The sequence below is a fragment of the Dermochelys coriacea genome, chromosome 3 (assembly GCF_009764565.3).
Source record: "Dermochelys coriacea isolate rDerCor1 chromosome 3, rDerCor1.pri.v4, whole genome shotgun sequence".
Taxonomy (NCBI): domain Eukaryota; kingdom Metazoa; phylum Chordata; order Testudines; family Dermochelyidae; genus Dermochelys; species Dermochelys coriacea.
In genome coordinates this window covers 169,168,133-169,186,725 of record NC_050070.1, presented here as the reverse complement: position 1 = coordinate 169,186,725, position 18,593 = coordinate 169,168,133, and the positions used below count along the sequence as shown (strand labels likewise).

Below are 18,593 nucleotides of genomic sequence, written 5' to 3'. Positions count from 1 at the left end.
GTGATGTATCACTGTGCACACCAAGAAAATCCATTTCCTTTTCACCTAGAATATGTCTACACTACAGGAACAGCAATGGTGCCATAACTGTGCTGGCATAACCCCACAGTGTAGACACAGCCTACACCAATAGAAGGGGATTTTGCTGTCAGTGTAGGACCACTACCCAGAATGACAGTAGTTAAGACCTACCAGCATCTATACTGGGAGTAAGGACAGCATAGCAACAGCAATTTGGGGGGGGGGGGATTTTTCACACCTCAAGTGATACAGATGTATCGACTTAAAATGTTAAGCCTAGACCTGGTCTCAACCTGTCAGCCACCCCCCCTCCCCTACGAATGAATTACTAGTAGAATCCATAAGAAAAAGGGCGATTTCCTGTTAACAGATTTCCTAATTTCTATTTTGTTGGGGGAGACGATATTTTATTTTGTGATACTCCTCCCATTTGTGTCTTGTATCCCCCTTATCTTCTTTCAAAACGCTCAGGAATTAATTCCAAACAGCAATACCCAAAGGTGATGAAGCCCACCCATGCTTGCTTCCAATTTCTTTCTTTAAGAGTCACAAGTCAAGAGGCAGCAAAGTTGGCTATTGCCTAAGGAGGAAAAGAGGTAAGACCCCTACACATCATCCAGCTATGCTGAGCAGGTGAATGCTGAAAAACAGGACATTCCGTACATACAAAAAGCAAGGCGAGAGGCTCTAGCCAGCTTCTAGAGCTAAGCCCATCTGGACAGATATTGAAATGAAAAAAACAACTGCATTCAAGCTCTGATTAGAGATGCCATGTTACAGCTACCAGATTAAAAAAACAAATTTAAATGAGTGAGGTTCACAAACAGCATCTAGCTGATGGCACCTAAATACCAGAGAGCAATGGACATATTAGAAATTCACAAATCAATTCCTGCTCCCATGCATAGGAATTAAAGTGGCTGTGAAGTCCAAAAGAAGCTTCTCCCCAGCACCCTGGCAGGGTCCAACTTTCCTTTGGAGCACTAAGCAGGGATTTCTCAATAGGGAGAGATTAGGTGTATGCCACATGATCTATTTTCTGGGGTTGCAGGCATTAGTGGATTTTAGTCTTTCTACAGTCTTCAAGGTTTCACATTTCAAAGGAGGAATGAAAACTATTTGTGAGCAGGTGGTAAAATTAGACTTCTAGTAGTGCTATTTATGGCAAAATGCTTCAAGAAATCCCTGCTAAAATGACTAACATGGTCAAAAATCATACCGACTAGGCACCAGAGCTTTGGCATTTAATAGTCCCCTACTAACAAACGTTAAACATTAAACAGATTTACAAAATTAACCTTTCCTCTTTTTAAAAAAATTAAAAAGTAAATAAAGCCTGGCAAAGGCAGATAAAGATGAAACAAAAAAAGCCATTTCTATCCTCCTGTTTGAAGAGGCACAACCAATCATTTGTTTCCATCACTGAAACTTCACTTTAAAAGTAATTTCTCTCTTCTCAGGTGACATCTCTTCAGGGTAAGTGAATACAGAGGCAAGAGAATGAGCAAAGACAGGTCTGCGTGCACATTAAATACAATGCTGTTGGCTCAAATTGTATCCCAATATTCTTCAGCTTGACAAATACCAACATTACTACTATAATCACCCAGTACAATGTCCGGACATTCTTGCCAACAGCTTCACATTACAAGACACCCACTTATGTAACACTATTTTGTTTGGTATTGAACTGTCCAGGCTGCTAGCAAGTGGCCTGAGAGCCCAAACACCAGAACGTATGCTCCTCAGGAAATGGCAGAGATGATATGCTAGGTTACCAAGAAAGGTTCTATCCACACAACTCATCGTCTCCCCTAATGGCTAATTTCAAAAAGCGCTACTGCCATTGGTTCTGGAGAACATACAGCTGGGGGAACAAATTGTAAACCTAGTATACAAAATGGAACTCCAGACTTAACCCAAGTTGAACCTATTTACACCAGGACTGAAACTGTCTACATGACCAATGGGTGCGATTCCCAGCTTGTGTAGACGTATTTGCAGCAACAGGTGCAGCACGAGTAGAAATAGCAGTGTAGCCACAGTAATGCTAAGCCATCCTGAGTTCACACCAGTGGTGTTCAGGCAGGTTTGTACTTGGTATGGTTAAACCATGCTATCATAGCTACATTACTAATTCTCATGCTAGCCCTTATCAAGTTAGCGTGAATGTATGTATACAAGATGGGAATCACAATCTTATAGCTTGTATCATGGACATAGCCTCAGTGTGGTTCACATGACTAGTTTAAGTACAACAGTAATGGCATTAAGAACAGAGGAGGAAATTGGTGGGACCACCAAAGAGTTTAAAATGTCTCCAAAAAACATTGCATCCAAGCAAAGTGAGATGCCTGTAGTCTAGCCCCATGAAAATTAATAGCACTTTTGGGGACTAAAAACGTGAGTATGCTGTTCTTTGCTGCTGCTGTTGCTGCTGCGAAGGTGGCTGTCCTTGCTGTTGTTGAAGGCGAACCTGTTGGGAGTAGGGATCCTCAAGAGATTTAACAAAAATAGTGGTTTTGGGCCCCGTCTTCCAAACAATACCATTTAAGTCTTTTACAGAGGACTCTACTGTGATGTTATGAGTGCCAAGAATCACCAAGTTCAACAGAAACTGAGTGCTGAAATAATCGTTGTGTGGTTCCACCCTCTGCTCCATCTCATTGGTCATGTTGTCAATAGGGATCTGAGAATACATGAAGGGTCAGAGTGTCATTCTAGACAACCTGTTAAAGGGAATGTTCAGATCCTGACAAGCTACTGCTCATTCTGTATAGTACAATACGGAAAAACAAGCGAGAACAATATATTAACTCTGTTCTCACTTTTCCCAAATCAACTGAGGCCTGATTTTGAGCCAGGCCTCACCCATCCTCTGTTGATGAGTGCAAACTGCATCCACCAATAGAGGCAACGTAGCTGACATCAGTTATTTTCGAGCAGCTCTAAATCTTAAATTAATATCTAAATAGGATAAACATTACATTCTTCCTAGCAGCTTTAGAACTGGTCTACTTTTCAGTTGGCTCTTCAGTGAATATTACCAATTGCCTAGCTTGTACACGTCAAAGCTTGTACACATCAGAAGCGTTGATCTTTGATGAACTATTCATTTGAATTTAACGTAATTGTATTTAACAAATATTCATTTAGGGCAGACTGCATTCCTACTGTCAGTTACTGTAGGCAGCAGGAAATCTCAATGCCTAACAAAGGCATTTCAAATGTTTGTGTGGCTAGTTGTCAGAGAATTAGCTACTCTTTCCTTTCTCCTCAGGTGACCTGGCTACATTCAGAAGGGAATGAAGTTCCACGGTATGAAGCAAATTCCCACAACAGTTAGAATGATGAGTTTCTGCTGCAGAGAGCCCCACATAAGGGCAATGTCAGTTTGCAGCAGGTATGGACTGAGAACTCAGACAGCAATGCATGAAGAAGCTAGCACATGCCTTATCTGCACTATGCCTCGCTCTAACCAATGCTATGTGTTTTCCTTTCAAGAGCACTAAAACTAGTATAGAAATATAAACAAGAAACGTGCATTCACATTTAGTACAAGAAGTGGTGAGAATGAAGGGGAAACATGATGAAAGGATGCTTGCTATCAACAGAAGTGATAGAAGACTATGTTCTGCTCTTGACAGCTATTCATCAGTAAAGCCACAGGGCACATATGGCTCTATACTACCCATACCTTGTAGTCCTGTCCAGATTTGCTCTGCAGTGTTGACGATACGTTTAGACAGACGGACTGAATTTTGCGGAAGAGACCTGGTTTGGAGCCATGCTGAACCACTCCCTCCACCTTTAAGGCCAGCTGTTGATTGTTTTGTACTGCAATGGGCTCCGCAGGGTTCCGTGGAGATGGTGACAGAGCGAGCTGAAACACAGGAAGTCAGGAGTGGAGATTAAGGACTTTGAGAGATTCAAAAATTAGTTCTCAGGAGAAATGTGCAATTCATAGGTAGAAGGGAACAGCTCCCTGTAAACTGGAAAGGGGAAGCAGCAGATGAAAATATAGAACCGGAAAGAGAGAAGAGTCTCCTAAAGCATGAGAATTAATAAAGGGACTTGGGAACACCAGACATGCTCTTGGCACCTGTAGCATCAGGTACACATCTGTGAAAGGAACTCCTTAAACAGCCTTCTAAATACCCACAACTAAAGACCAGATTAAAAGTCTGAGTCTATTTTGCTTCACAGTTCCTAAAAGGTGTAACTGTCAAGATTGGTATTTCCCTCCCCTAGTGGAAAAGCGTGTCCTCCAAGCTCCAAGGCTCCCCTCCATTTCCCTCCTCAATGGCTCCACATCATGCCTGGCTGTTCTAGTCCTGCCAGCTGAGGAAGGAGGCAACGCCGTCTAGTCTAAGGCTGTAAACTTCACTTATAAATGAGCAAGGAAGGTTGCTGCAGAGTGACAGGAGGTGTTCCCTCAGGAGTTGAGCATTGCCAGGCCTTCCTTGTCCAAGACAGGAAAGTTAGTGAGAGATTTTATCTTCAAGGCTCTACAATTACAAAGTTTAATTGTTTGCTTGTTAAGAGCCTTTAAGGTTAGAACTCAGATAATCTTTTATTTTTATTTATTTTATTTATAATATATATACACCCCCCCCCAAGTTATTTCAAATAGACCTAGGCTCAAGTGCTATTTGCACAACCAAGAGGCCTGAAATTGTGTGTCTAAAGCAGGTTGATAACTCACATTGGTTTTAATGAATTTTGCAATAGCATTGCAAAATCCTGCCTCCTTCAGGCAACAGATGAAAGTGGCCAAGAGCTACAGAATATCACAGTACTAACTTGACAAAAGCCCACATTTCAAAGACACACACCAAGTTATAGAAATTCAGAACAATTAGCGAGATGGGAAATTACAATATAAACCCTCCCCAAAACAGTCCACAAAGCAAAGAAAGTTACAAGAGGCTGGCTAAGAGTGTTTCATTTGAATGTGTTACACATGAATGGTGGGTAACATTTTCAAAAGAAAATAAGGGAAATGCCACATTTTTGAAGGTATTTAGACAAAGAAATACCTTTAAATATCTGCCACTTCCACACTAAGTTTCACTGAGGTGTCCAAGGGTCTAAATCATTCTTGAAAAGTAGGATTTGGATTTGCTCCTAAGACAGACACTTACATTGTTTTGAAAATTTTGTCTCAAGTCTTAACTTGCAATTATTAGCTACTGTACATAACCAAATCAAAGGAATGTTATAAAATAATTAAAAAAAAATCTATGGAGAACACTTACTGATCATGTTTGATAGCCAAATAATTAAATCATAACTCAGCCAGTTATATTCCTCCTCCCACAATACCACACATTTCATTCTTTAAACTGAAGTTGGTTGAGTCATAATGGAAAACCATCAGAATTGAGTAATTTCTAGCATTTTATTTATGTGACTTAAATAGTCTGGAAGAATTTTTTTTTTTTAAAATCTGCTTTTAGAAAACGCCATCAAATCCCCCAGATTTGCTTCCAGGTTGAGACACTACATTTTGGTTGGGAGCTACTATAGAGAGGTAGCTTCCTTACTCTAGAATGATGAACACTAGAGCTATATCTTTTTCTTTTTTAGGATGATTGTTATATTTCCCCATAGATTCTTATGCATGAACTGTAATCTAAATCCAATCTGTGCACTGCTTACCTTAATACTTGTAGATTGCAATTTCTGAAAAAAATACCTTTGAAATGAAAGGGGAACTTTCAGCAAGGCGATGACTGCATTGCACAGGCAAGCTGTGTGCTGTAAACAGAGACAAGGCAAATGAGATGAAATTATTTTTACAACAATATGAAAAAGCATGTACTTCAAGCACTAATACTGCAGTCATTTCACTAAGGCCTTGTCTAAGCTGCCATTGGGTACTGTAGTTGTAAGAACGCTTGATAGAGATCTTGTAGGTGTTTTTGCTCCAACCCCTCAGACAGAGGCAAAACACCTACAAGATCTCCATCTAGTGTTCTTACAAATACCTCCTTCTTCTGCTGAAGTGAAGAAACAGATTGACAGAGCCAGAAGAGTACCCAGAAGTCACCTACTACAGGACAGGCCCAACAAAGAAAACAACAGAACGCCACTAGCCATCACTTTCAGCCCCCAACTAAAACCTCTCCAACGCAACATCAAGGATCTACAACTTATCCTGAAGGACGACCCATCACTCTCACAGATCTTGGGAGACAGGCCAGTCCTTGCTTATAGACAGCCCCCCAACCTGAAGCAAATACTCACCAGCAACCACACACTACACAACAGAACCACTAACCCAGGAACCTAACCTTGCAACAAAGCCTGTTGCCAACTCTGTCCACATATCTATTCAGGGGACACCATCATAGGACCTAATCACATCAGCCACACTATCAGAGGCTCGATCATCTGCGCATCTACTAACAGGATATATGCCATCATGTGCCAGCAATGCCCCTCTGCCATGTACATTGGTCAAACTGGACAGTCTCTACGTAAAAGAGTAAAATGGACACAAATCAGACGTCAAGAATTAGAATATTTAAAAACCAGTCGGAGAACACTTTAGTGTTTTTGGTCACTCGATTACAGACCTAAGAGTGGCAATTCTTCAACAAATAAAACTTCAAAAACAGACTCCAATGAGAGACTGCTGAATTGGAATTAATTTAGGCTTGAATAAAGACTGGGAGCGGATGTGTCATTACACAAAGTAAAACTATTTCCCCTTGTTTATTTTCCCTCCTACTGTTCTTGTAAAGTGCTGGAAATGGCCCACCTTGATCATCACTATGAAAGGTTCTTTCCCCCCCGCCCCCACTCTCCTGCTGGTAATAGCTCACCTTTCCTGGTCACTCTTGTTACAGTCTGTATGGCAACACCCATTGTTTCATGTTTTCTGTGTATATAAAAATCTCCCCACTGTATGCATCAGATGAAGTGAGCTGCAGCTCACAAAAGCTTATGCTCAAATAAATTTGTTAGTCTCTAAGGTGCCACAAGTACTCCTTTTCTTTTTACGGATACAGACTAACACTACTGCTACTCTGAAACCATTTACTAGCAGAGATGGAAAGAGATGACTAGATCACCAGGGCTCTCTTCTGGAAGGGCAGAACACAGAATGTCCGTACCTGAGCAACAAGATAACCAAGAACCACCTACAAGGAATACATGTAGCATTATTTCAGCTGTAATGTAAGAGCATGGAGGTCAATGGAGTTGCACCCATTTACAAGGCTGAATTTAGCACACTGATGTTTATATCTGGCTTAAAAATGATTCCCCTATCTCACTCCTGTAAGTCAGGAGTAATGCCACTGGAGTAAATTAATTACGATGGTCTAAATCTGGCATGATGGGAGAATCAAGGAAAGAGTTCAGTTTGTTTTAATATATTATACACAGATTGAAGACGTGGAAAGCAACAGAAAAAGGATTCCATGATGAGAGACTTAGTAGAATATCCAAGTGATTCTAATAATCTTTCAAAGTTTACATTGGCTGTGTTTTGTAGTTCACTTTAGAATAAGAGGGCAATGCCAGTTTAAGTAGTAAGTAGAAGTAAATGCAAAATACTGTGCATGAAACATGGTTTCCTATAATTTGCATTTCTGTTTTATCATGGTCAGTAATGTTACCAGAAACAAGTAGTACTAGTACTGTACAGCAGTGAAGAAAAACAGCAGTATGTTATCAGTTCTGTATTTGCATATAGTACAATTTGCATTGTGTTCTCCGATGACCTACACTGATAAGAGAAACACTACACTTGGAAAGTGCTGTGCAAAAATGCCACTGGCCTGACGAATGAAGCAAAGCTGGAAGGCTGTGACGCATGGACTCTGCAGCATTTCACATATTCCACAGACAAGATTGCTGCATGACAGCAACTACAGAACTAGTAACAACGGTTTTGACAAACTGACAAAAGCCAGAATATGTAATGTTAATGTTGACATTCCTTTTTAAACTTTTACTGTAGTGCCCTTCCCCCTCCCCGCCCCCGTCAGTAGCATCATATCAGTCTCTGTATTTTTTGACTTCTGTCCATTCTGATCAGACCATTAATGTTACAGATGCTGTAACTAGTACTGTGGAAGACATGACTATGGAACATGAAAAACGCTATTAGTCAGTATGTGAGCTACCTCCAACTTTGCTTTATTCAAGCTAATTTTATTTAATTTCATAGCTCCAAATGCATCATCATCGATACCCCCTATTCATGAAGAACACATATGCTAATTGTAGATGATGCTAAAGGGCTGAATCAACGTATTCTTTAGCATCTATCCTTCAACACCAAGGAAAAGAGTTGCAGAATGTTTTAGAAACCTCTTTATACTGTAGCTGCTACTTGCCAAGTAAGAGACAGGAACATATTTCCTGTTCAGTGATTCCACTTCCTCCAACACATGATTAAATACAGACATCATTCTTCTTTCATATTCACTCTCAACATGTGCAGCTCCACTCAAGGTGTACTCCTGGAAACTAGAAAATAAGCTATTTTAATTGTGCCCGATATACTTCATCCATCCTGGTCATCTAGTCCCATCCTCAAACAAGTCCCAATAAGATTGTTGTTTATTCCAGCTTTAAAGTATCTTCAGTAAGGAAGATTTCATTTCTTTCGAACAGCTTGTTCTGTTGCTTGGCTATTCTGACACTAATTATAATCTCTCTCTCCTATTTAAACCCAAGTTTTCCTTCTCGTAGTTTGTCCACGACTTTGCCTTGCCCTGCCCTCTTTATACCATCATTTTGCACAGACAATTAGATCTTTCTTCTATCCTTTCCTAGAGCTAACATCCCTAATTCCATTAGCTTTTGTTCACAAGTGTTATTTCTTCAACCGTGCATTATTTTTATTGCTTTTCCCTAATACTCTCTATTTTGTCAAGGTCTTGCAGAGACTGGAATCAGAGGAGGTTCTCCAGCTGAGGCCCTACCACTGCAGGCTAGTACAGGATAATTACCTTGCTTTTGATTCCTGACCCCCAAGCAACAGTCCTGTTAAAAGCCACTCAGGACTTGGCACAATCCTGTGCTCAAATGCACATACACAACTTCATGTATACCTATGTAACTCCCGTTGCTGTCAGTGAAGAATTAGGTCCATATTTTCCTTTTTGCAACATTGTCATATCATTAAATCTCATTCACTATAACCTGTACCAGGGTGGTCTGCCCTCTTAAGGGTGGTTGTGCCTTCAGGTCAGCCTAACCTGTCACATGGCTTGGCCCATCAAGGTTTGAAAGGTTCACAGTGAGAGCGTGAATGTGTAAAAAGGACCTAGATGTTATTGACAGAGAGGAAGCAGTCCTGGCACTAAATGGTGCTGGGAGAAAAATTCCATCACTGTTCCTTTAAGGGCCAGGAGCCTTGTAGAGAGGGTTAGGCAAGGCTCCCCTCTTGCCCAAGCCAACTGGGGATGAGCTGGGAGTCAGGGACCAGCATAAATGCTGCCTTTTCCCCCATAGCAGGGCAGACACCAGCAAGAGAAGTCTGCCTGCTGGATTCTCCTAGCCTGAGGATTAACTGAGGAAAAAGGAGCCAGTAGAGGGAGAAGCTGGCTAGGCCCTACAGCTGCCTGAATTATATCCTGGCCCCCAATGAGGAAAGCTGAAGACTTCTGTTTAAGGAGAGGGGTAATAACTGCTGGAATTACCTAGCTCCAGGAGGACAGCTAGAGAGGTCCTGCCATAATGAGAGATGGAGTGACTGCTTCATTGGATGTATACCCCATTCCAGGAGAACTGTGGACTCCTGTTTAAAAAGAGACAGGGGGGCTAACTCACTCATGACCCAGATCCAAGGAAGAGAACTGGGAGATTCCCGTTTTGAAGGAGTAACCATTTGAAGGACCACCTCAGCTTTAGGAAGGGGTGGGGTAGTATCTCCCGAACTAAGGTAAAGAACTGACCAGTCCTCTTCTTGGGACCCAGATATGGGTGACCTTGGGCAACTAATGAAGTCACTCACCCATGGCAGAAAAATGTAATAAATCAAACCGCTGAAAGGGGGGTGTGGGATTCTGAGCCAACCTAAGTTTGGTAATTGACTGAAAGAACCCAAGAGGGCATTGAGTGCAAGGTATTTACTGGCAGGGCCACGAGCGGGAAACCTCCAGAACGTTTGTGATACAGTAAATCCACAAAAAGAAAAGGAGTACTTGTGGCACCTTAGAGACTAACAAATTTATTAGAGCATAAGCTTTCGTGAGCTACAGCTCACTTCATCGGATGCATCCGATGAAGTGAGCTGTAGCTCACGAAAGCTTATGCTCTAATAAATTTGTTAGTCTCTAAGGTGCCACAAGTACTCCTTTTCTTTTTGCGAATACAGACTAACACGGCTGCTACTCTGAAACCAGTAAATCCACACTTAACATCCCCTTGCTTAACATTGTTTCAATCTTACGTCCCTGATCAATTACAGAACATGCTCCATTTAAAGTTGTGCAATGCTTCACTATAACATCATTTGGCTGACTGCTTTGTCCATAGCTGGCAGCCTCTCCCCCCCCCTCAGCTCCCCTACGCCCCCCGCCCCAGTGGCTCCCACCCGTCCCCGCGGATCAGCGCCTTCTCCCTCTTCCCCTGCCTCCTGCCCATGGCAATCAGCTGGTTTGTGAAGTTCAGGAGGGAGAGGGGAGGCAAGAGGACTTCATGTGCAAGCTCCCCCTCCCTCCCGAACACCCCAAACCAGCTGATTGCCAAGGACAGGAGGCAGGGAAGGGAGGCTGTGCATCATGTCCTCACTCCTCCCCCGCGTCCTGCCCCCTGAACCTTGCAAGCCAGCTACCTGCCACAGGCAGGAGGGAGGAGCAAGGACACAGCGCACCTCCCCTCCCCCTGCCCACAGCAATCAGCTGGCTTGCAGTCCTCAGGAAGCAGGGGAGGGAGGGGGAGCCTCCACGCCATGTCCTCACTCCTCCCCCCTTCCTCCTGAATGCCGCCAGCCGATTGTTGTGGGCAGGAGGCGGAGGGGCAGGTGGGAAGAAGAGCGAGGATGCAGCATGTGGAGTAAAGGGGGAGAAAGAAGAGGCGGGTTAAGTGTGGGGGATTGGGGGAAGGGTGGAGTGGGGGGCCCAAGGGTTGACCCCCCCACCCCTGGTGCATGCAGAGTAGAGGAAGCTGCCACTGCTGCTGCGCAACATGTTTCTCCTAGCCTACAGCACCTTCAGCCTCCTTGCCTGCCTCATTGTCTCCAGTGCCAGTGGACTGTGCCTGTATGGGGTAAGGCGGGGGACCCTCCCAACTATAGTACTGTACTGTACGGAAAAAAAAAAAACAATTTCCCTGGAACCTAACCCGCCCCCCCCCATTTACATTCCTTCTTATGAGGAAATTGGATTTGCTTAACATCATTTCTCTTAAAGTCGCATTTTTCCAGGAACATAACTACAATGTTAAGTGAGGAGTTACTGTATTATTGCTGCTCCAGTATTCTTCCTGTAATCCATTTCTTCCTATGTCAACTACCCTAACCTAGAGGTCAGGGCCATTATGCTTGGCAATGTACAATCACAGTGAAAACACAGCCCTGACCCCAGAGAGACCACAGTCTAGGTCTGTAACAATACACAATGGGTGAATGGAACAGACACATAAAAGGGGCATGACAAAACATTACAATAGTAAAAACAAACATGTTTTACATAATCAGTACTCTGATTGGAATGACTGGGCAGGTTTACAGCTCAGTCTCTTTATTTAATTTCATTGTATTAATTTTAGACCATATCTTTAAGATGTCAAGTATTGTACTTTAATACTTTACTCTTCTATATGGCTCAGAACACTTTATAAAAGTTACCAAATTTAGTCTCAGCACATAAGCAAGCATTAGCATCCTCACAGATAGCATCTGTGTCTCAATTAGCCTAAATAAACTCAAGAAGTCACTGGCAGAGCTAGGAATACAATCTAGATCTCCTGGCACCCTCCTGCGTTTTAAACGAACAACAATCCTTCTTCCCACATCCAATTATTTGTGAACCCTCACTGTTAAATATTTTTAAGTTTGATTAGCAGAGCTTCCCATCCATCCTCCAAGTCATTAATGGAAATAATGGTTAGGATTGACTCCTCTATGAAGCCTACTTCAAAAGTCCTAAATTGAGAGCAGTCATTACAGACCTAAATTTTTTTTATCTGATTTAACAGAAGATATTTACATAATCTGCATTTCTCAAGTGAAGAGTTTCAAAGGATCTGATGTAGCACTCATTAACTTCAAAGGAAGTTGGTTTGTGCCCAAATGAAGGTATTTTGGGGTGAAAAAATTATCCCTTGTCATTCCACTGAAGTCAATGGATTTTACACCACAGAAAATGTAACCTAAGGTCTCCAGGGCAATGAGAGAGAAAGTGCACATAAGGAGGGAGGGAGCAACAGCAGATGACAAAACCCTGAAAGAAATAACTGGTATGAATGCAACAATGAGCTAAAAGCAATAGAACAAGCAGCAGAAGTAGTATCTGGGAAGTTACTTCTATGATTTTGACCCAAAAACATCTATACCTAAAAACAGATCAATTCTACTTACAGTATCTTTTACATAAAAAAAAATTAATTTGGAGTAAAATCAACACAAATAAAGGACAATTTGAATGGAGGCTACCAGGATATCTTCAATTTAAGCTTAGCAAGATCAGAGCTTTGCAGCAGATTTGTGTATGTAAGTATGCCCAGTGTAGATTCAAGGGTACATGTACGTATCTTCTGCATTTTTCCCTTATTAATAGGGTCTCTTGGATAAAAAGTTAAGTTAGGGAGATGGGAGTGGAGAGAATAGAAGGAGAGAACCATCAGACTTACCTTGCAGATTCTGGATCCAAAATCAGGGCTTCAACTGCATGCGAAATCAACAGGCAGCTCTGCTGTTGTCTGACATTATAGTAAAGATTTATAGATGTGCTATCTCAACACAAAGCAGTATTCCCTACTGGCATCTTTCATTATGACAACTAAAGGAATATAATGAGGTAACTACCATAAGCATCTGCACCAGCCACAGGGCAAGAATCAAAGATTCTGAGTTTTCCGAGATCATATCCATCAAAGCTTGTATAATAAGTAAAGCAATTCCAAACAAAACAACCTGGAGAGAAGGTGACAGATTTCTTTTCTGAATAGGTTTTAAAATACCAATATTGAGATTTTTAAAGCAGTTATTAGCGGCTTCAGAATTACACTTCATAAACTAGGATTGTTGAGTCTTGCATCACCCTTACAAGCAACCTCAAATAAAAATAAGCAAATTCTGAGTTCTGAACAGTAGGATACAATTCTACATTCCTTAAAGTTGCCGAGTCTGCATCGAAAGATGACTGATACAGATCCCCATATCGTGTAGCCAGGTTACGGAATTCTTCCATAGAGAGTTTCATCTACAGCAAAGAAACAATGTTGATCAACAGAAATAAAATACCACAGCTAAATTATTCAACAGGGGTTCTCAACCTTTTTCTTTCTGAGGTCCCCCTCCCCCTAACATGTTATGGCACAAGTGGGTTATGGAATTTTTATAACAGCTGTTTCTTTCCTGCATATTCAGTAAATTAAAAGCCAGGGCTGGCATTAGGGGGTAGCAAGGAGGGCAACTGCCCAGGGTCCCATACCACAGGGGGCCACAAGAAGCTAAGTTGCTTGGGTTTTGGCTTTCAGCCTTGGGCTCCAGCGAGTCTAACACTGGCCCTGCTCTCTGGTTTATTCGGGCAGGCACACTGAAACCTGCTCACGACCCCCACAGGGAGCCCTGGATGAGAACTGCTGTTCTACAACATTGCCAAAATATTTATGGCCTTGCTCAGTTCAATGTACCTCTCGTGGCCTCTATCTTACATTGCTGAAACTTGCCAAAGAGAGTAATCTATATGTTAGATATGACAAAATAAATCACTCACTGACTAAGCGGTTATTTCTAAACCTATTAACAAAATACTAATATACCATTCAATGAACGTTGTCACACATACTATATATAAAGTACTACTGCACCTCTCTGATGAGTCTAACTGATACAAAAAGACAGGTGAGTATGTCTCAGTTATTGTCTACTCTACAGCTCCTCTACGTAGACTGTAAGCGCCTCAGGACAGAATAATGTCTCCAAAATATTCTGTACCCTTATAAAATATGAGTGCATTAAATGGGTAATTGTATACGTAACCACCCCATAAATATATATGATAATACACCAAAATGAGGGCTTGGACAGGCACATGGATATTTGTGGGCACTGCAGTTTTTCATAGATACTAAGGTCAGAAGGGACCATTCTGATCTAGTCCGACCTCCTGCACAGCGCAGGCCACAGAATCTCACCCACATCTGAGCTATTGAAGTCCTTAAATCATGGTTTAAAGACTTCAAGGAGCAGAGAAGCCTCCCTCAAGTCACCCATGCCCCATGCTACAGAGGAAGGCAAAAAACCTCCAGGACCTCTCCAATCTGCCCTGGAGGAAAATTCCTTCCCGACCCCAAATATGGCCATCAGCTAAACCCTGAGCATATGGGCAAGATTCACCAGCCAGATACCCAGGAAAGAATTTTCTATAGTAACTCAGATCCCATCCATCTAATATCCCATCTCAGGGGATTAGTCCTATTTACCCTGAATATTTAAAGATCAATTACTTACCAAAATCCCATTATCCCATCATACCATCTCCTCCATAAGCTTATCGAGTAGAATCTTAAAGCCAGATAGATCTTTTGCCCCCACTGCTTCCCTTGGAAGGCTATTCCAAAACTTCACTCCTCTGATGGTTGAAAACCTTCGTTTGATTTCAAGTCTAAACTTCCTGGTGGCCAGTTTATACCCATTTGTTCTTGTGTCCACATTGGTGCCGAGCTTAAATAATTCCTCTCCCTCTCCTGTACTTATCCCTCTGATATATTTATAGAGAGCAATCATATCTCCCCTCAACCTTCTTTTAGTTAGGCTAAACAAGCCAAGCTCCTTAAGTCTCCTTTCATAAGATAAGTTTTCCATTCCTCGGATCATCCTAGTAGCCCTTCTCTGTACCTGCTCCAGTTTGAATTCATCCTTTTTAAACATGGGAGACCAGAACTGCACACCGTATTCTAGGTGAGGTCTCCCCAGTGCCTTGTATAATGGTACAAAAACCTCCTTAACACCCAGTATTACTGAGCTTGTCATTGCATACTTTCCCTTTCATTCCTTCAATCAGAGAGCTAAAGTTTCTCATTTCAACAGATAGACCAAGTTATTTCTGGACAAGGCAGAAACAATGAACATGCCTGGGTAGAGATGCGCCCACATCTCTGGAGGTCATTTCCTGATGTCATTGCTATTGTTGTAGCAATGGCAGGTGGTGGACTAGTTTTTAGGCTGTTACAGGTGCAGATGAGTTGAGAGAAAGCCTGCAGAAGGTCAATCCTGAGCTTGACAAACCCACATTGAAAGCTCAGAGGGTTAAGTGGTGTGCTGGCAGCCTGAAAAACAAATAAAAGCAGGAGGTTGATAGTCCAAAAACATATGTAACATGTATAAAAACCTTGCAATATCACTAAAATTTTTCATCAGACGAAGGGAAGTATTTGCTTTGATACCAAGATTATTTTTTAAAACTCAGCATAAAATTACACAAATTAACTGATTTGTGGTTAAAAAGGCACAATAGCTAAAAAGACCTGATAAAAGTTAATATTCGAAGTACTTAAGAATTTAAATTCAGACTCCACAAGACTATTTTAACTTCTGAAAGAAGCTGCCACTTAAGTTGCTAAAATATAACCTTATAGGTTTCACTCCCCCCTCACCCCAAAACTGACCTGAATAACTCAAGCCTTTGCAGTGGGTGGGCTAGCCCTTTAAGGTTCAGCTGCATCTATGCCTAGTTATCCACTTCCAGGGTGACAAGTTTGGGAATAGGCTAGTGATTGGGTCAGATGACCAGGCAGCACATGATAGCCAGAGGCAGTGTTTCTTATAAAGAGACAGAGAGCTGCAGGCAGGGGTGAAAGTAATATTAAAATCTTACTGGTATGGGAACCGGCTCCAGGCCCCCAGAAGGGGTGGGGCCTCGGGCAGAAGGGGCGGGCCTGGGAGTCAGCCTCCCCCAGCCAGTCCTTCAGTGCTGTCTGGCCTGTGCTGCCCGGGGCTCCGGTGGCGATTTAAAAGGGGCTGCCGCAGTGACAGCTGGGAGCCCCAGGTCCTTTTAAATTGCCAGCCCCAGGGCAGCTGCCCCTTTCGCCCCCTCCCCCGGTCAGCGGCCCGGCGTGGGGGGGGGGCAAAAGGGCAACCATGTTAAAGCGCCATAGCAGCGCTTTAATGTTGTTGCCCCTCCCCCCACAACCGTCGGTGGCCCTACTGGCAGGGCCGCTGATGGGGACAGGGAAGGGGCAGCAATGTTAAAGCACTGGAGGGTCCTTTGCTGCAGCAGCGCTTTAAAGTCGGCTGACTATGGGCCAGTACTGGCTTCTTATCGGTACGCCGTACCAGCCCCCTTTCACCCCTGGCTGCAGGAGACCCAGGGTCAGTGAGGACTAGGGAAGGAGTTCTCAACACCAGCAAGAAGAAAAGGTATAGCAGCTGCCGCTACCTGCAATGGAGAGGAGGGAGCAAAAATCCTGAAAAGGGAATTAGGAGGCCCTTGAGGAAGGACATGTCTAAAAGCAAGCGGCTGGGAACAGATAGCGCAAATGGGTGTTGAAAGGAGTTGATAAGTGCACTTGTTTGGGGGTCCAGGCTGGAACTTCCATTGAGGGTGGGAGTATGCGAGGAACTGCTGAGCCCTGTGAGAATCATGATCAAAAATGGGAAGACCCAGTGCTGACATATGTTTGTTGATCTATGCTATCTTAATAAACTAAATTCCTGAAGGGGTATCTGACTTGTACAAACATTTGAGACAGTTCCGAGAACTCAAGGAGTGGGGTAACTGCAGCAGCAGGGTCTGATGCTGGATGAGGCAAGACCCTGTTTCACGGAGCCCTAATGAGGATCTAAAGTTTCTGTATCTTCTGTTCTTGAAGGTATGCCCATCTCATTCTCCCCCCCACCCCACCCCAATTTTAGAAAGGAGAGTCGTGTTGGTGAAAGGTGCCTCTTTAGCCTCTTCATTTATCCACAGAAAAACGACAGCACAATTTGCTCACACTTGCTCACCAGCGTTTCTCACCTAACTTCAACCAGTAGAAACTACCTCTGGCAGGGAGCAAGTGGGTAAGTTCACTCTCCAAAGTGTTGGCCTCTCTGCCAGCAAGAGCACCAGATGTGATGACATTGTGACATCATACTTGTTTGCTAGAAAACAGACTGCCACCTACCAAATTTATGCAAGATGGGCCACTGAACATTTCTCAGATTATAGTGGATTTTCAGTAACTACTGGGATACATTTGAACCAGTGACCCTGAGACAAGAGATTCTAGCACATTACTTATGTAAAACATTAGCTATCCAGCCCCGCTCATGGTCTTTTGCTTTCCTTTCTCCAGATCTGTAAGGGACAGTTTGAGGGAGTGGGGGAAGTTGTTCTGAATTCTCTTTTAACAGTTGTTTCTGAAAATCTGATTCTGTGGAAGGAAGCTCATACACTGTAAAGGTATTAGAGACTCAAGACTATACTGCAATGATCTTGACAAAGCAGCATGTATGATGCGAGTTCCAAGTAATGATAGCTTAAATTGTTTCAGAGTTTAGTATTTTCTCTCCCCCCATTGGTAATACTTTTATTGGGCAGTAAGCGTACTGCTTCATGTACAATGGCCTGTCCCCTGCCAGAGAACAGGCCCTGTCCCAATGGGTTGATCTTACTATGTGAACAAGGAGGACAGTCTATCACAGATGGAGACTGGAATTGAAAAACTTCACAGAAATATTTGATTTTTAGAAGAGTGAAGCTGTTTATGCTGAAGTATTAGTGTAGATAGGAGAGTAAGCTTCAAGCTCAGATCTAGGAAGGAGGGTTGTGTACATGGTCAGAAGGAATCATGCAGCTGCAGCAATATGGGGGTAGTAGGTGGTGCACTGACTCGACATACTGTGTGGGCTAAACAGCTGGAGCAAGTTATCATGCATGCTGTGTTCCAGCTGGAATGAGGTGATTAGGAATAGGATGTCAGTCAGCTTGCCCCATTTGTTCCCTTGCTACCAAGACAGCCAAGAGTTATAAATAAACAGTGCTCCATTGGCTCAACTGATGCCACACTGTTCGCACAGGGCCTCAGTGGAGGCAACGGTTGGCAGGTAGTGATGTCAAATGTGGAAGTTTTACTTTCACTGGCAAGATAAGAGAAGCTCCTCCCTCACTTCACACATCTGGGATGTGCTGCTGATCCATAATGTGGGCAGGGATATCTGCACCTGAAGGAGCTGCTTACATGACTGCTAGAACAGGGATACACAATGATGGGTCACAAGCTACCCTTAAGCAGCAATGACTGGCAGGCTGACAGTCACACAAGGAGAGTGAAAGGAGGATAAAGTTGGGAGTATTAAAAATAATATTTGGTTCTTATAGAACTTTGCATCCATCTGAAAGTGCTCCATAATGATGAGCAAGTAAGTGCGGCACAAATGGGTTAAGCAATTTGTCTAGATC

At 42.8% G+C, this 18,593-nt stretch overlaps 1 protein-coding gene across 1 annotated transcript in view; it reads right to left on the bottom strand.

The window, feature by feature from the left end:
* Positions 1–1,237: 1,237 nt before the first annotated feature.
* The window catches only part of INTS7 (integrator complex subunit 7), a 37,693-nt gene continuing 20,337 nt past the window's right edge, over positions 1,238–18,593 (bottom strand). The window contains exons 14-20 of the mRNA XM_038397130.2: positions 15,286–15,480; positions 13,306–13,409; positions 12,838–12,906; positions 8,373–8,505; positions 5,683–5,781; positions 3,719–3,904; positions 1,238–2,710 (exon numbers count right to left, since the gene is read on the bottom strand). Coding sequence (XP_038253058.1) covers positions 2,417–2,710; positions 3,719–3,904; positions 5,683–5,781; positions 8,373–8,505; positions 12,838–12,906; positions 13,306–13,409; positions 15,286–15,480 — 1,080 coding nt within the window. The 3' untranslated portion in view covers positions 1,238–2,416. The remainder of the gene's footprint in view (positions 2,711–3,718; positions 3,905–5,682; positions 5,782–8,372; positions 8,506–12,837; positions 12,907–13,305; positions 13,410–15,285; positions 15,481–18,593) is intronic.